Source organism: Typopeltis vanoorti, chromosome 2 (genome assembly GCF_054136105.1).
Source record: "Typopeltis vanoorti isolate ZY-2024b chromosome 2, IOZ_Tvanoo_1.0, whole genome shotgun sequence".
Classification (NCBI taxonomy): domain Eukaryota; kingdom Metazoa; phylum Arthropoda; class Arachnida; order Uropygi; family Thelyphonidae; genus Typopeltis; species Typopeltis vanoorti.
This window is the reverse complement of record NC_143550.1, coordinates 22,579,307-22,597,411: the sequence shown is the minus strand read 5'-3', so window position 1 is coordinate 22,597,411 and position 18,105 is coordinate 22,579,307. Positions and strand designations below refer to the sequence as shown.

At 36.5% G+C, this 18,105-nt stretch overlaps 1 protein-coding gene across 2 annotated transcripts in view; it reads right to left on the bottom strand.

The window, feature by feature from the left end:
* Nucleotides 1-18,105, bottom strand: part of LOC150108871 (beta-1,3-glucosyltransferase) — a 310,372-nt gene that overhangs the window by 186,273 nt on the left and 105,994 nt on the right. For both annotated transcript variants that reach the window (XM_090403934.1, XM_090403942.1), the window contains exon 4: nt 14,096-14,175. In XM_090403934.1, coding sequence (XP_090260060.1) covers nt 14,096-14,175 — 80 coding nt within the window. The remainder of the gene's footprint in view (nt 1-14,095; nt 14,176-18,105) is intronic.

The following is an 18,105-nucleotide window of genomic DNA, read 5'->3' as shown; positions in this document are numbered from 1 at the left end:
ACTCAGTGAGATATTAAATATGTATTTTATGACTGTAGGTCCGTGTGTGTGTACAGGCCGGTTCGCCTGTTCTGAGGGAAGAAAAATCTCAGTTTCTAAGTGAAAAAAACCCTCTACCTCTGTATGGGACTGGCTAACTCATCTTTAGTCGAAAGCGACCAGTTAGAAAAACTTGGGTTCGATTCCTGTCCATGACGTGACAGGTTTTTCTAACCAAAGGACTTTGTCTATACTGACTGAGCTATGGAGGCTCAAAATATATGGTGCAAGACGGAATGGGCAGAACAAGATATTTAGTGGGATAGTGCTAAAAGGGAGGGAACACAGAAGACGATGAGCAGGAAATGTTTAGGCAGAATAGTTTGGCAAGTGCAAAAGAGTGATCATTATGGGAGTAACTATGTCAGTCAACCAACCTATCCACCAGTCGACCAACCTATGCCAGCAAAGGTTGGTCGACTAGTGGAGCCTCTGCTACTAATGGCTCACGCAAAAAGTTAAGCAAGTTTGAGCGTGGTTAGTAGTTGGAAGGGGTTCAATCGTTCGATGCTGTTGGCACACTCTCCCTCGATGAGTCTTTGGACTCCCTGGAGGTGTCACATAATAATAATAATAATAACAATATGTCAGTTTAAATTGGGAAGAGACAGCAAGTATCAGTAAGGGAATTTCTGAAGGATAAATGTCTTAGGTAACCTATAGTAGAAGGAAAACTAGCATCAAGAGTTTGGGATTTGGCCCTAGCATCAGGGGATCTGACTGAAACAGAGATGTCATCCTTACCTCTGAATGGGGAGAGTGACCACGTAGTCTTGACTTGGGGGATGAATACATATGCAGAAGTTTCAAAGAGAAAGGAATCTGTGTGGAATTATAAGGTAAGTGACTATAATAATCTTAAAAATCAGCTTATGGCAGTTTCATGAATGGAAGAATTGCAAGGGAAAGATGTCAGCAGTGGATGAAGACTAGTGAAGAAATATTTATGAATAGCAATGGCAAATATCATTCCTCAAGTGAAAAGGATAAAATGATTTGGTGTAAAGAGGATAACTAACAAAATCAAACAGGAATTGCACATGAAAAAGAGGTTTTGAAAAAAGTATAAAGAGGTGGAGAGCAACTGCATTAGAAATAAGACTTGAGCCAGATAAGGAGAGATTAGCTCTACAGTTCAAGAAAAAATCCCATGGAATTATTTCATTATGTGACCAGCAGAAGGAGAAATGACTGTGCAAGAATGATATTGTTAGATGAAAGTGGGAGTAGAGTGACCGATGCAGAAGATATTGTGGAGTTGTTTACTTATCACCCCATTTCATCATGAAAAGCAAGTTTTATTCCTGGAGAAATGGGAAGAACTGAAGGCTTACAAGTGCACAAGGAGAATGTGTTTCAAATACTAAGTGTTCTGGAGGGCAATAAAGCAGTGGGACTGGGACTGAAATCCTTTATGGATTTCACTGCATGTTTTGAAAGAATGTGCTAAGAAACTAACAATCATTGACCTGGCTTTCAATGAAGGCTTAACTATAGGGAGAGTACCCAATGAGTGTAAGGAGGATAAGATGGTACCACTGTACAAGGGTGGTGGAATAATGCAGGCATCAAACTATAGACCAGATTGTATTTCTTCAGTAGTTATTAAGGATTTTGAAGAAATTAGTAAGGCATATACAAAATTGGGCATATGATGGTAATATCTGTGAAAGTCAATAAAATGCTAAAGGGTGCTCTTGTTTCAGTAACTTGCTCGCCTTTTATAATGAAGTGACAAGCATACCTAACGAGCAAAAGGCATATACTGCTTTTTTTTTCCTTTTTTTTTTTTTTTTGCAAAGGCATCAGCCAGGTTGCCACATGAAAAGTTGATATTTAATTTTGCCACATAGGGTTAGATTAGTGAAGTAGATTGGAAATTGGATATCAGAAATCAAATGAAATCATCAGATATCATTTGATTTCTGATATCAGCATCAGATACCAGAAAGTTGTGTGAGAGCTGTATCAAGAAAGAGGAAGTCACAACTGGAGTTCCATAGGGATCAGTACTGAGACCTTTGCTTTTTAACCTTTATGTCAATGATACTGTCAATGGGTTGCAAGGAGATACTCAGTTATTTGCAGATGATGTGAAGTTTGGAATGGTTATTAGTAATATTGTTTGGCTCTTCAAGATTTGAATAAGTTGGAAAGATGAGTAAATGAATTGGGATATCAGTTTAATACTAATAAAACTCAATGTGGTGGTGGTGGTGGTTTTCCCTTCAGTCATTTCTGACCCTAGGTGCTCTGTAGGCATTGCCCACAAAGTGTTCTTGGTGAGATTTTTACAGGGTAGTTCACCATTGCTTTCCCCAACTCCCGCAATTTAATCTAGGCTTGGGACCAGCATATGGCTGAATGTATTCATCACTGTAATCCACGTGCGTTCATGAGGGCTGGTTTGCCTTTCTGGGAGATGAAAAACCCGAGTTTCCAGGTGAAAAAATAACTCTGTATGAGACCGGCTAACTCATCTTTCGTCAAAAGAGACTAGACAAAAGTTCCTCACATCACTGATGGGAATCGAACCCAGGTCTTTCCGACCAACAGGTCGTCTATACTGCCTGAGCTATGGAAGCTCTAAAAACTCAATGTAAGGTTTTGAAATTTGGGATCCACAGGCTATGATAAGAATCCTTCAACAGCTTAAATGTCTCCATCATATTGCTCCTTTGTCTTCTATTCACCAAACTCTTCAGTCTGCATGCCCTCAGTCTGTCCTCACAGTCATTTTGTACAGAACTGATGTCATTTTGGTTACTGTCTCTGCACCCTCTTCAAGGTTACTTCATCCCCTTCAAAATCCTGGTGACCAGATCTGAGCACAAAAATCCAGATGTGTCTTATCAAAGCATTATACAATGAGACTACCACACTTTTATCTCTCATAATTAATGTCCTCCTCAACATTGCACCAATTCTCTCAGATGTCCTCAAAGCCAATAAGTCCTCAGAATTTTAAATCTCTATCTACAATTAACCAAAGATCACTTCCTTCTTGTTTCCCAAACTTTAAAATTTTACATTTAGTTGCATTAAACAGGCATTCCCCATTTATTTTTCTACATTTCCAGCTTATTTAAATCATCTTGAAGAGCCAAAAGATCAGCACTGTTCCCCATAACCCTCTGAAGCTTCACATCATCTGTAAACAACTGAATATCTCACAGTGACAATAAAGACAACAATAATGGTCCCAGTATTCAATGCTGTGGAACTCCTGTTGTAACCTTCCTACTCTCTGATACTGCTTTCCTAAACATGACTGTCTAATAACTATCAGAAAGCCTGACAGCTATTAGAAATATGTCTGATAGCTATCAGAAATATGATCCACTAACCTGATATCCAAAACCAAATGCTGCAACTTAAAAACCAACTTATGTGAGACCCTGTCAAATGCCTTTGGAAAAAAAAAAAAAAAAACAATGACAGTGTATGCCTACCTTCATCCACTGCTCTTGTTATTGTATTGTAAAAGGTTACCAGATTACTAAAACAAGAGTGCCCTTTAACAAATCCATGCTGGTATGCGTACATTATATTGCCCTCATCTGCTCAATTATGTATACGAGCCCTTAATAATTTCTCCAAAATCTTAATAAATACAAATGAAATACAAACAGGCCTATAGTTTGATACCTCCATTCTACTGTCTCCCTTATGTAATGGTACAATCTTACCCTACTTCCACTCTCCAGGAAACTGTCCCACTGCAAGACTATCATTAAACAGCCACGGTAATGGCACATTCAATTCCATAGCACATTCCCTTAAAACATGTAATGAAATTCCATCCAAGTGGCCTGCCTTATTAACATTTAGCATACTCAGAATTCAGAATACATCCTCTTCCTTCACTTTTAATATTTCTCATTATCCTTCTAGGAATAAAGATTGCTGTTCAGTATAGAACACTCAAATAACATCATCATCAAAGAGCTGAACTTTTGTCATCTACTTTAGTCACCTGATTACCATCTCCATCCAGAATTCCATCCACTATCATTTTTCCACCTACTTGCCACATAGTGAAAAAATACCTTGAGATATTCCTTGGATCGTAATGCCAGTCTCTTCTAATATTCTAATTTTTCTCTCCTTATAATTCTAGTCACTTTCCAAGTGAGCCATTTTTCCAAATGCATTTGCTTTATCTTTTTCACTCAATTTATACAACATGCCACTGCTGTCAGCAATATTTTCTTAAGTATCTCCCATGCACTAATGAATCCTCTTCCTTGCATTCTTTACTATTAAACTGCTGCAAGTTGGTTTTGAAGTCTAAAATAGTTGCCTCTCTTATAATTCCACATAAATTCCTTCTGCTTTAATACCTCCACATGCCTGTTCATCCTCCACATCAGGACTACATGGTCACTCTCACTAACTGGGAAAAGTATGATATTTCCGTCACAATCAGATCCTCTGATGCTATGACCAAATCCAAAACTTTCGATCCCCATGTTTCTCCACCACATGTTGCCTAAAGTAGTTGTCCCTCAAGAAGTCCAAAAATTCAATTTCTTTTTTCTGCATGCTGTCTCCCCTGTCCATTTTATACTGCTATAGAATTACCCATAATAATCACTCACTTTGCACTTGCTTGCTCATCACAATCTATAATCTCTGGCGTGTAGCAACATCCCACTAAATATCTTGTCTAATAAAACATCTATCTGCTCTCACCATATTCTCTCAAAGTCATTAGTGTGTATTTCCACTGTGATTTTCAATTCTGAGAGGACACAGTTAATCTCTTATCATGAGTAACACTCCACCACCATGTTTAGCTTCCCTATCCAGCCGAAATACACTATACCTTTCAATTTCTATCAATGTCAGAGCATCCTCCTCATTTAATCAAGTTTCATTGATATTAACAACCTTTAGAGAGACTGAGTCAATCAATGCCACAAACTCATTCCCTTTATTTCTAATGGTCCTAGCACTTGCATACAGAAAAACCAGTACATTTCCAGTATTTTTATAGCTATTATTACTCCCCTCATACTTCATCTGGCTCTGTAATATAGTGTGCATCCTCTCATTTCTCAAGCGACTGTCCTCACACAAGGTCATCCCTGCTACATTCCACCTATGCAATTCTAGTTTCTGTGCCCTAACACACTAACTTATCCAGAAAACATCTGTCAAATACTTGAATCTTTCTGCATTCAAATGTAATCCATCTGTTGCAGCAATACAGCTATCTCTTTAATCCTCAAACATACTCCACACATCCACATATTCCAGTCTTCTTTTCATACACATTTAAGCTATCATCTCATTTGTTATCAGTGATCTTTTCTTCTCCTCCTCTTTATCATACCAGGGTTCATTATCCATAAAGGAATAAAGCCTGTCGTTCCAGTATAGAATACTCTGATAAAGTTATGATATCAAAGAGCTGAACTTTGTCATCTACTTTAGTCATTTGATTACCATCTCCATCCAGCAAGTCCATCCACTATCATTTTTCCACCTACTTGCTACCTTGGGATTTTCCTTGGATTGTAAAGCCAGTCTCCTCTGATATTCTAATTTTTCTCTCCTTACAATTCTAGTCACTTTCCAAGCCTGACCCATATATTCCAAATGCAAGTATTCTCCACCTCTCTCATTATATATCTTCGATAATCATTTTCTCTTCTGCAATTCCCCTTTTATTTCTTGCCATTCATTTGACTTCAAATTGCTTTATCTTTTTCACTCAAGGTACACAATATGCCATTGCTGTCAGCAATTTTTTCTTAGTATCTCCCATGCACTAATGACTCCTCTTCCTTCAAATTCTTTCACCATTAAACTGCTGAAAGTTGGTTTCAAAGTCTACAATTGTCTTTTCTTGGACACACTTCTGCTGCTCTATCCCAAACATTGATCTCAAATCTCTTGCTACATCTCAGGTCATCTGTCCCAACCATTACTATAATCTCTCCTACACTTTCACTCCTCTTCACTGCCATTGTCAAATTCTCTATTATTCCAACAGGGAAGCACTCTTCTAGCACTCCACTCTGCGGATCCTGAATCATCGAATCTCCATACATGACATTCTGAACAGATTCGTTCATCCTACTCTCATTAGCATCCCTGACATTTATGACTTCCACTCTCTCTCTCTCTCTCTCTTCTCTGCTTTTTCTCTTACTTTTCTTCTATCCCTTGTTTCCACACGCTTTCAACTTTCTGCAATTTCCACTCTTTCACTATCTCTCCTATTCTCTGGCATTCCATCTCTTTTGCTCTCTCTGATGCCTTGCTTCTACACACTCTCAACTTTCTGTAATTTCTACTCTTTCCCTCTCTCTCCCATTTTCTCTCTCCTTCCTCTTCGATGCCGTTAAATACCATACTCTCATTCTTCAAGCACTACCCAACACATCCATCCTCCTAATATCTTCATTCACCCTCCTCAACTCAATATTTGTTCTTTCTATCTTCTTTCTCAGCCATTCTATTTCTCTTTCCACACATCTTACTTTCAACTGACATTCATATACACAATTGGTACCATCAGACAATCTCCTTCTGCTACACTGCTCAAGGTTAAATCCAATGTATGTCATTCACATTCTCTCTATCCTCCAAAACATAACTGGTATTCACAAATTAAATTTTGTCTGTTTTCTGAAGCATTGTCTACTCTGCTGCTAAATCCTGAGATCGAGATATTTATGTCCCCTAGCACCTCATATTACCTGCATTTCACGTACACATACATTCCCATCTTGCACCTGCCACATTTTTATGCAACAGGATGTGTACATACCGCATATATATTAAGCTATGAAATCATCAACTATACTACAAATAATGTAAATGGTGATAGGCTGGGTAGCATGATAGAACCAATGGCTGCCATGATGAATACAATCAATACAGTTGAAAACAATATTAAGGCAATAAAATCCTACCAAAATACCATACAATCATACAAAAAAACAAAACAAAAAAACATTAATTTCAATAGTGCCAACTTAAAAACCAGTTTGTTGTTGTTATGTTCCATCGAGTCGTTTTCGACTCCTGGTGATTCTATGAACATACATTCTCCATTCAGATATGTCCCTAGCCATATCTTTCAGAATTTCCAAGTGCATTCCAGTTGCTTCTTTAACTCCATCTGCTCCATCTAATTCTTGGTCTTCCTCTTCTCCTGCTTCCATCAACTTTAGCAAGCATCAACATCTTCTGCAGACTGTCATTTGCTTGCACAATATGTCTGAAGTATGACAATTTTTGCTTGATGATCATAGGTTCGAGGGAGCAATCTGGTTTTATTCTGTCTATCACTGATTTATTGGTTTGCTTTGCAGTCCATAGTATTCTTAGTAAGTGTCTCTAAACCCATAATTCAAATGCATCTATCTTCCTTCTTTCACTCTTTCTCAGGGACCAGCTTTCACATCCTTACAGTATTAAAAACCAGTATTGGTAATATAATAAATTTAGTTTAATCCTTTATCCAAGTGTAAGCAAACAAAGTTTGCACCTGAAGTATCTTCAGGACTGAGGCAACTCGTAGTAAAGGTGGACCAAGCTCTCGTCACTCCTTGTCTCAGTATCTCCCATAGTGCAAAGCACATTTCCTTGCAAACATGTATAATGCTATGCAATAAGGGAAGGGCCACTACCCAGACTGGTTTCGCCTTTTATTGAAGTCTCGTCAGTGGGAGTCAGACCCAGAAGTGGTGATACTAAGGCAGAAGCAATGGAGAGGTCATATTTACTTATATGAGTTGCCAAAAGGTGTACCACCTTATTATTAAATTAATCTGGATTTAGAGAAAGATGTTGGAAGTTTATTTTCCCTTTGGTTAGACTATAATAAATTTAGTTTAGTTAATCCTTTATCCAAGTTTATCCAAGTGTAATCAAACAAAGTTCGCACCTGAAGTATCTTCAGGACTGAGGCAACTCATAGTAAAGGTGGGCCAAGCTCTCATCACTCCTCGTCTCAGTATCTCCCATAATCTAACCAAGTGGAATATAAACTTCCAACATCTTTCTCTAAATCCAGAGTAATTTAATAATAAGATGGGACACCTTTTGGCAATTCGTATAAGTAAATATGGCCTCTCCATTGCTTCTGCCTTAGTATCACCAATTCTGGGTTTGGCTCCCACTGACGAGACCTCAATAAAAGTCGAAACCAGTCTGAGTAGTGGCCCTTCCCTTAATGCAAAGCATTATACATGTCTGCAAGGAAATGTGCTTTGCATTATGTGAGATACTGAGACAAGGAGTGATGAGAGCTTGGTCCACCTTTACTATGAGTTGCCTCAGTGCTGAAGATACTTCAGGTGCAAACTTTGTTTGCTTACACTTGGATAAAGGATTAAACTAAATTTATTATAGTCTAACCAAATGGAAAATAAACTTCCAACATCTTTCTCTAAATCCAGATTAATTTAATAATAAGGTGGTACACCTTTTGCCAACTCATATAAGTAAATATGACCTCTCCATTGCTTCTGCCTTAGTATCACCACTTCTGGGTCTGACTCCCACTGACGAGACCTCAATAAAAGTCGAAACCAGTCTGGGTAGTGGCCCTTCCCTTATTGCATAGCATTATACATGTCTGCAAGGAAATGTGCTTTGCATTATGGGAGATACTGAGACAAGGAGTAATGAGAGCTTGGTCTGCCTTTACTACGAGTTGCCTCAGTCCTGAAGATACTTCAGGTGCAAACTTTGTTTGCTTACACTTGGATCAAGGATTAAACTAAATTTATTATAGTTTAATCAAGTGGAAAATAAACTTCCAACAGTATTGATAATGAAATAAACACAATAATGCCCTTGCTTACTACTGATACTTATCTTTTTTTTTTTAATGACTCATGTCACCTGTTACCTACATCTTCACACTTTAGCACCACCTAAATGATTTAGTTTGGGTGAATGTTGAGTGAATCCACAATGCTACTGATTGTTCAAAGTAATTATAAGGTACTGACTTGGAAGGAGGCTGAGAAGGGAACGGTTTTAACGTAGAAGGAATATATGGATGATAAGACTGATGATTATGGAAAGTGATGTAGTTGATTTATATTAACAGTATGAAATGATAAGCTGCAAAGAAAACAAGGACAATGCAATTATGGAAATTATTATTATTAACATTAGACCACCATCATGGAATCAAAAGACGTCGTGGGAGGCAAACAATGCTACGCACAAAGCCCATCAAACTGTGCTTTAAACTCATTCAATGTATCCATATTCACCACGGTGTCATGCAAAGTATTCCACTGCCCATCCTCTAACTTCCAGGTATGTCTCCTTGTTCTATCCCCTTCTCCCATTCTATGAAAAATTTCTTCCACATTACCCTGGTAACCACCATTTACCAACTTAAATACTTAAGTGTCTCAATCATATCTCCTCTATTCCTCCTATTCATAAGGCTTTGCAAACTACCTTCCCTGAATATCCCACATCCCAAAGGCCAGTTATGACCTTAGTTAATCTTCTCCAGACCCTGTTCAACATATCCTCATCACCATGAAAACCAGGGAATCAAATCTATGCACAATAATCCACTCGAAGACTGATCCAGGCTTATACAATGGAACCAGAACCTCTTTATTTTTATAAGTTAAGGTGCTCCTCATCGTTGCCATAACCTGATGCGATGTCTTCACAACTTGTGTAATGTGATCTCTGAACTTAAGATCCTTGTCCACCACCAAGGTCTCTTATCTCCTTAACTTCTTCCAAAATCGCCCCCTTCAAGTGTAGAGTTTGCATCCCATTGTTACCTACCAAATTTCAGAACCTTACACTTAGAAACAGTGAACTGACAATTAATAAATAACATAAAATGGATTTACCTTATGTGTATATTTTAATTAGTATAAAATTTTCACCCTAGTATCAAGGGCATCTTCAGTATGACTTTCAAATTAAACAAAAATAATAGAAATTGGTATATTCAACAGAATGATGACATGAGCGAACTGCACATACACGATGTACAGCTTCATGGTCTAATTATATTAGGGTTCTAGTATAATCAATTTTAACAAGATTTAGAAAAATAAATAAAAATAATTAAACAAAGATAAACCCATGCTGAACTAAATTTTTTTGATAGATTGCCACACCACAACTTGTGATGTGGCAATCTATCAAAAGCCTTTCCAAAATCTAAATATATTGCTGTATATGCATTTAATATATATAATAAAATTTAAGTTAATTCTGGAATTTGTGAAGAACTATTCTAAGAACTAAGTTTCTCTTTAGATCAATGCAGCAAGGTCTCACAACTCTCTTTTTATGAACTTTCCAAGAGATCATTACTTTTATGAAGTTGACGTCATATGGAAGATACTTGATACTAGGGTGAAAATTTTATACTAGTTAAAATATATATGCAAGATAAATCTGTTTTATGTTATTTATTAATTGCTACGTCTTAAGTTCCTACACATGATGTTATATTGAATTGACAGTTCCATACTGTTGCCCACTCATACAATCTGTTCAAGTTCTCCTACAAGACCACATCTGCTTGATTCCTCATCACTCTCTCCAGTTTTCCATCATCTGCAGACAGCTGTAGTATTACAAGTTAAAGTTATCTCAATATCATTAATATACAAATTAAATAACAATGGTGCCAAAACTGACCCTTCTGGCACAGCATTAGTGACTTTCCTCTTTCGAGATAGTATCATCAATTATCATCCCATCTGCTTCATTTAGTGACCACAAGTTGTGTGGTCACTAAATTTTTTTGATAGATTGCCACACCACAACTTGTGGTGTGGCAATCTATCAAAAACCTTTCCAAAATCTAAATATACTGCTGTATATTTAGATTTTGGAAAGGCTTTAATAATCTTCCTTGTCCAATGCATTTGTCACCTTGTACAGAAGCAAATTTATAAAACATGACCTTCCTTTAACAAACCCATTCTGACAAACACAATGAATACCATAGTTATCAACCCACTTTTGTATCCTATATCTTGCCAATCTCTCCAATACATTAACTATAACTCCAGATATACAGATTAGCCTAGTAGAAGCAAGAATGATTATGGTAAGATGCTGTTAATGTATGAAAATAAGAGATTGGTGACTGCTGCAGAGGACATAGTCGAGATGTTCAGTGTGCAGTTCAATATAATTTGTTGCCTTAGCCTTATCACCACCTTTGTGAAGCGCAACAATTTTGTCTTCTGGGATTGTGCTGCTGAAAGACTTGTTAAACAGGTAGGCCAAGGCTAATGTTAACTCACTGGAACATTCTCTTAAGACACATGATGATATATCATCAAGTCCTATTGCCTTATTGACATCTAGCTTACTTAACTCCTCATATACCTCTTGCTCACTCAACATCAAGTCTTCTCTCATTTCATTCTCTACATTCTGAGCTTCTAATTTCACACTGAGGATAAAACACCCTATTGAACTGCACACTGAACATCTCAACTATGTCCTCTGCAGCAGTTTTCATACATTAACAGCATCTTACCATAATCATTCTTGCTTCTACTTGCCACATTATCAAAAAACTCACAAGGATTTTATTTCACCTGATTTCCTAATTACTGCTCATGCTGGACTTTTGTTGTCCTTAAATCACTCTCCTGCTCTTTATACTCTTCATGCAACTGATTATTACCATTATTCATCATGTGCTGCCTCCAAAGTGCCTTCTTACAGATTTCATGCTCGTTCATCCATTTTGCACCTACCTTATTCAACCGTTTGACCTTCAAAATGCATTTACACATTGATGCTGTTATGTATTTCTTTGTCAGTTTCGGAGCAGCATTCCTGAGCTTGTCATAACCATCAGCCTTGTAGTTCCATATATATATCCTTTTCTCACATGACTAGCCATGTTTATGATCATGAAGTGATCACAACCATTGTGATCACTTCATGATCACTCTCACAAACTGGAGGGAAGTGTAAAACCCCACTCACAAATACATTCTCTGATGAAATGATCAGATCTAAAACTCTTGATTCTCATGTACCCTTTTTTACATACTGCCTGAAATAGTTGTCTCTCAAGAATTTGAGAAATCAGTTTTCCTTATTCCCAAATGATACCTCTTCATTCCAACCTATACCACCATAATTAAACTCATCCATAATAATCAATTTCCTTGTTCACTAACTAAAGTTGCTTATACATTTCTTCATTATCACTCTCCACATTCCCTGGCCTACAACAACGTTCAACTGTATATCTCTTCCTGTTATCCTGCACCTCACACCAAAACTGCCTCAAAAAATTGTCATTATTTCCCTCTTTCAAATCTACTTTATGTACACATAATTCCCCTCCCCCCTTCTTGTCTTTTCTGTCCTTATGAAAAATGCTGTACCCTTCCATTTCTCTTCCCATTAGGATATCATCTTCATTCAACTATATTTCACTTATTCCAATTATTTTGGGACAAACAAAATTAGTTAAACAATTTTATTTCCCTTAATTCTGATGCTCTTGGCATTTGTAAACAAACAGAGCAGTTCGCTTTTAGTTCTATAACCAGTACTACTTGGCCACTTATTGGTTTGTGATTTTTCCACCATACCTGTTCCTTGAAATCACCTTTATTACCACTTATCACATACATCCGCTGAGTCTCAACTATTCTACTCACATAATGATCTATTCCATTTCTATGCTGATCATCCACATACATTCACTACTAATTCCACTATCCATTTTCTCTATGCCATGTCTCCCTGTCCACCCAGGCTTCCCCTGTTTCCCTTTTCCTCTTGCATTCCCATTCTCTCTTCATCTCTCACACTATTACTGTTTCCACTGCCAAGCATTTCAGTCTCTTCAATACCACTCTCATGATCTTTCACTTCACCTCTTACTTCAGATCTCTTGCTTACATCACACACTGCACTTTCATCTATCAACAGTTTCTACAGTTCACTCACTCCCAAAGCCATTTAAATGCAATCTGTCATGCCTGTATAATTCTATTTTCCCCTCAAACATGCCACATATCTACAAACTGCACTCCCTTCTCCTCACACAGCTTTGCCAGCATACCATTCAGTCTTCTGGCTCTTCATCTCAACTCATCATTGTAATACTTCTGGAACACACTGACAACCTTTCCCACTATACTATTATCTTTCACTCTCCTCAATAACCTCCCTTACATTCTTCTTATGTCCACTTAAACATTTAGTGGTTGAAAGAATTAGTGGTATAACCAATTAAACCACTAATTCTTTTGCTTGTTTCCTCCTCATGTCCAAAGCATGAATTATCTTGCTCATTCTACTCTTAGATAGCAGACCTTATCCTCTAACAATAGAATTTCCATACAGTGCTATTCTCAAATCACTCATCATTGTTTTGCCTTTTGTCTTTCATTCTATTCTTTTGCACACTTTTATTTGTTTTCACTAAATGTCTAATATCACTCCACATATTTCTCATTTCATTTTTCATAACTCTTTCTTCAAGCCTTGCATTCTGGCAACTTCACTCTCTGTTGCTCCATTTTGTGTAACTACTCTTTCTTCAAATCTGTGTTCTGGCAATTTCTGTTGCTCTCATAGTCTCGCTACCTCTCTTTCTGCTGCACCTTACATCCATTTCCTTATTAATACTGCCTTTCGCTCCCTTATCACTTACTTTTGTGTCTTCATTCTTGCATTCTTTCACTCCCTTAGTTTCACTAGCTTTCGTTCCATTTGTTTCATTTACACTAGCTTACATTCCGTTTCTTTCATTTATACTAACTTTCATTCCTTCAGTCTTTTTCACATTTGTTATACTTATAGTCTAACAAAAAATTGCACTTTCTGCAAATTGGCACTTTCACTTGTCTCCCATTCAGTCTCACCACAAACACGTCCTTCACATTTCACAAGAAAATGTTTATGGAAAATGGGTGTATATGAGCTATTAAAAAAGTTGTACAGAATACAAACAAAACTGTAATATAAAAATTGTATAAGTGGTTTGTATTGCTGTATTAAGTCTAATATTATAATAATTTCATTTATCTTGATATAATTTACCATTAGTAAATTCTACCTTTGAAGAAGAGGAAAGATGGTCCATGTTCCTACAACTTCACTCCATTCTTCATGAACTAAGTGAACAGCAAGATGAGGCTGCCATAAGAAGAAAAATGCACTTATGAATAGCAGTACTATAGCTTTCAGAGGTGTAATGCTGTTTATTTTGTTTTATCATGATGCATGTTCCATTTATGTAGAGTGCATATATATTTATTACAATATGTAAGCGAAGGTGATTTTTTTTTTTAAAAAGCATACGATAGTAAAACTCTCAAAATGAATAATAAAACCGAATATAGGAATAATACAGGAATTCTGATACTGAATATTACAGGAAAGATTTATGCAAGCTTATTTGAGAGAATAGTTCAGATACAATATTAACAAACTTGATTTAAAGAGAAAAGAATAAAGTATAAGAATGAATTAAAACAAAAACAGAAATCAAAATTAATAAATTTTGATATGAATGGTGATGATAGTCACAAAGCAGAAGTATACACTAGGGTGTACTGATAAATTTTTAACAATGAGCTTGGGTGTGTTGATATATTTTCAATTTATTTACACCCTCTGTCCAATAAGAAACCAATCTTTTGATAGAAAATAAAACACAGGGAAATTATAATTATTCATTCATTTATTTCAATCAATATACTCTCCCTCAGCTTCAATACAGTGTTCGGCATGGTCAATTAATTCATTAAATGAGTTTTTTTATACCGGTTTTTGGAATACTGTTGAGGGCTGTGGTTACTGCCGCTTGAACGTTTTCAATGGTGTCGTATCATTTTCCTTTCATCAGCAAATGAAGTCAGGGAAAGAGAAAGAAGTCACAGGGTGCTAAATCAGGTGAATACGCTGAGTGATCCAACAGACAAACTTGGTTTTTGCTCAAAAACTGTCTCACAATGTTCGAACGATGAGATGGTGCATTATTGTGCAAAAGTGACCGGCTGCCTGCATCACGATATTCATGCCGTATGCGACGAATTCTCGCTATCAATCGCTTCAAAACTTTGAGATAAAACTCACCACTGACCGTTTGGCCAAGTGGAACGAATTCTTTGTAGATAATGCCCTTGGAATCGTAGAAACAAATCAGCATTGTCTTCACTTTTGACTTCTCCAAGCAACTTTTTTTTGGATACCCCTCTTCTGGTGGTCTCCACTCAGCACTCTGGCGCTTTGTTTCGGACTCATAATACTCAAAACACCACATTTCATCACCAGTAATGATCGTTTCAAGGAAGTTTGAGTCCTTACGAGCAGTTTTAATTATGTCCTTGCAGTGTTCAATTCAATACATTTTTTGGTCATCGGTCAACTTGTGGGGAACAAATCGCGAATTCAATTTACGAAGGCCCAAACTCTCTGTCAAAATGTTGTGCATAGTTAATTTTGGAATCCCTAATTCATCTTCAATCAATCTCATGGAAGATTTCAGGTTTTTCTTTGATGAAATCAAGCACTTTTTGGATGCTCACTTCGCTCAGTACGGTTTTTGGATGGCCTGGCTTTTCGTCGTCCTCAAGAGTATCACAAGCACTTTTGAAATTGCTTAAACTACTCGTAAACTTAAGTACGGGATAAGCATTCATCACTGTATGCTTTTTGAAGCATTTGATGCATTTCGATAAAACTTTTACCAAGTTTAACACAAAAGTCAATCGCAGCTCTCTGTTTGAAACTCATTTTCTAACCGTTCGCCAAACACGTCGTCACTCTTGGCACTATAACTTAGCTTCTAATGAAACAAATGTCATAAACAGTTGACAAACACTAATGAAGGTTGCCGCTTTCGACAACAAAAAGATACAATAGGTGATGCCACTAGTTTCCTCTATTTTCAAAATGTTGGTTTCTTTTTGGACAGAGGGTGTATAAAGCATTCTAAACTTGGTTAATATTTTTCATAGTTGAATAACTATGTTATTGTAGTTCAAGTATAAGCAGGGGGGGGGTGCACTTATCACTACACAGTCAGCTGAGTAGGGATTCAGAAGGAAGCACAAAGGGTGATAAAATAAGAGCTTCCCAGCTGGATTTTCCGTCACCATATACAAGCTTATTGGCCAAGTGTCACTAGCCATTGTGAATTGAAGTATGAGCCACTCTACAGTTTATAGCCATTGCTAGTTTAACAACTGGCTTGTAAAATTCTTGAAAATTAACAATCAGCTGCATGAGCTGGTGTAAGCCAGCTCCAGCACACCGCTGAATATACCCATCTAATACTAATCTAATGTTACATCACTGTTTATATTTGTTTAACCATGGTCATCTTTTATTAACAATTTTCATTCCATTTTGTCATCATCTAAGTTCTATTTCTTTAACTTATTTCAATACAATCTTTCTTTCTTTTTTCTTTCTTTGATAACTTCTCCAAGTTCACTAAATAATGGAATTATTTTGGAAGAACTAAAACTATTTGAGATCACATATCATAGGTCAGGAGTCTCACAATCAAATAGCAACAAGACTGCACTATTATTTTTCATCTGTAGTTTACTCTGATATTCATGATATTTTAAAGAATTATGCAAGTCAGTAAAAGAAGTGAAAAAATAGTATGTTACAAGAATTACACTGAGTTTACATGTAAAATGCATTTTTGAGACCTATGCTGCAGAATGCAGAAGTCTACAAGATCCCCCTATGATGATAATCTGAAACCATTCACTTAAAAGAAAAAGAGGCTATCAAAATACAAACACAGGAAAACTTTGCTTAATGCGATTAATTAATCCATCAATTAATATGCACTGAGCGAAATCGCATTAAGCGAATACAATAAACAACAGGAATAATTATAATTCATCCATCAGTTAGTAAATTTAGAAAAAATTATAGTATAAGCTATATAAGAGGATAAAATCAATCAAGTTAATAAAAACCAATTGGTTAAATTTTTACTTAAAATCTGAACATTTGATTGAGCTACTTTTTCACAAAAAAATTAAGTAAAGATGTTTGAATCATGCTCAACTTTTTCATCTTTTCAATCGCTTTATCAATATTTTGACAGACTTTGAAGCTTTGTTCCATATCAGGATTAGCATCAAACAAAATTTCCTTAGCATACTCAATGTGATTGAAAACTAGCTGAAGTTCTTTTGCAGTTAACTTCTTAGTAACATTCTCTTCTTGTTCGCACTCCTTATATTCTTCTTCTTCGTATGAATGTTGTTCTTCTAGTTGAAGGAGATCATCCTTGATCAACTGTTCTGAATGGGAATCAAGCAAGTTTCTCATACCTTCATTATCCAGTTCATTAAATCCAAGTTCTATTACAATTGTGCTGATTTCTTCAATAATGTTAGATCTTGGATTTTGTGCACGATAAACTAACATAGGTTTGAGTTTAAAGTCACCTTGCCTCACCCTTCACACCCTCCTAATGAAAGCATAAGATGATCTTTAGACACTTTCTATCCTGGTTGAGATACTTCAGTTTTAGCTAGGAAAGTTTTTGTTGGTATACGTTTCCATAAGAGACCAGTTTCGTCGACGTTGAATATTTGCCAATCGTCATAATCACCCTCCTGAATTATCCTTTGCAATTCTTTGGGAAACTTGGCTGCAGAAGATCAGCACTAGCAGATTCCCCAGTTATTCTTATGTTATAGTCCAATTCGATTTTTAAAACAGTCAAACCATCCTAAAATCGCAGTAAAGCTTTCACATTCCTGTTAAAATTTGGTCTCTTTCAATTAGGTAAAAATATTGAGAGCTTTTGCCTGAATATTCCCTGTACTAATAGGTATTATTTTTTGGTTATAATTCACAATCCAGAGTGATAGAAGACGCTCCATCTCGATCATTAAATGGATTCTATTTCGGGTAATCTGCATGCTTAAAGAAGAAGTAGCAACTTTTCCTTGTACTTTGTATTCTTTGCTCTTATTTAATATAGTCTAAACTGTAGACTCGCTGTATCCCGGGTCTTGCACAATCATTGTATTACTAGCGCTACTTTCATGTCTCTTAATGATTTCAATCTTTTACGTTAGCTGCAGA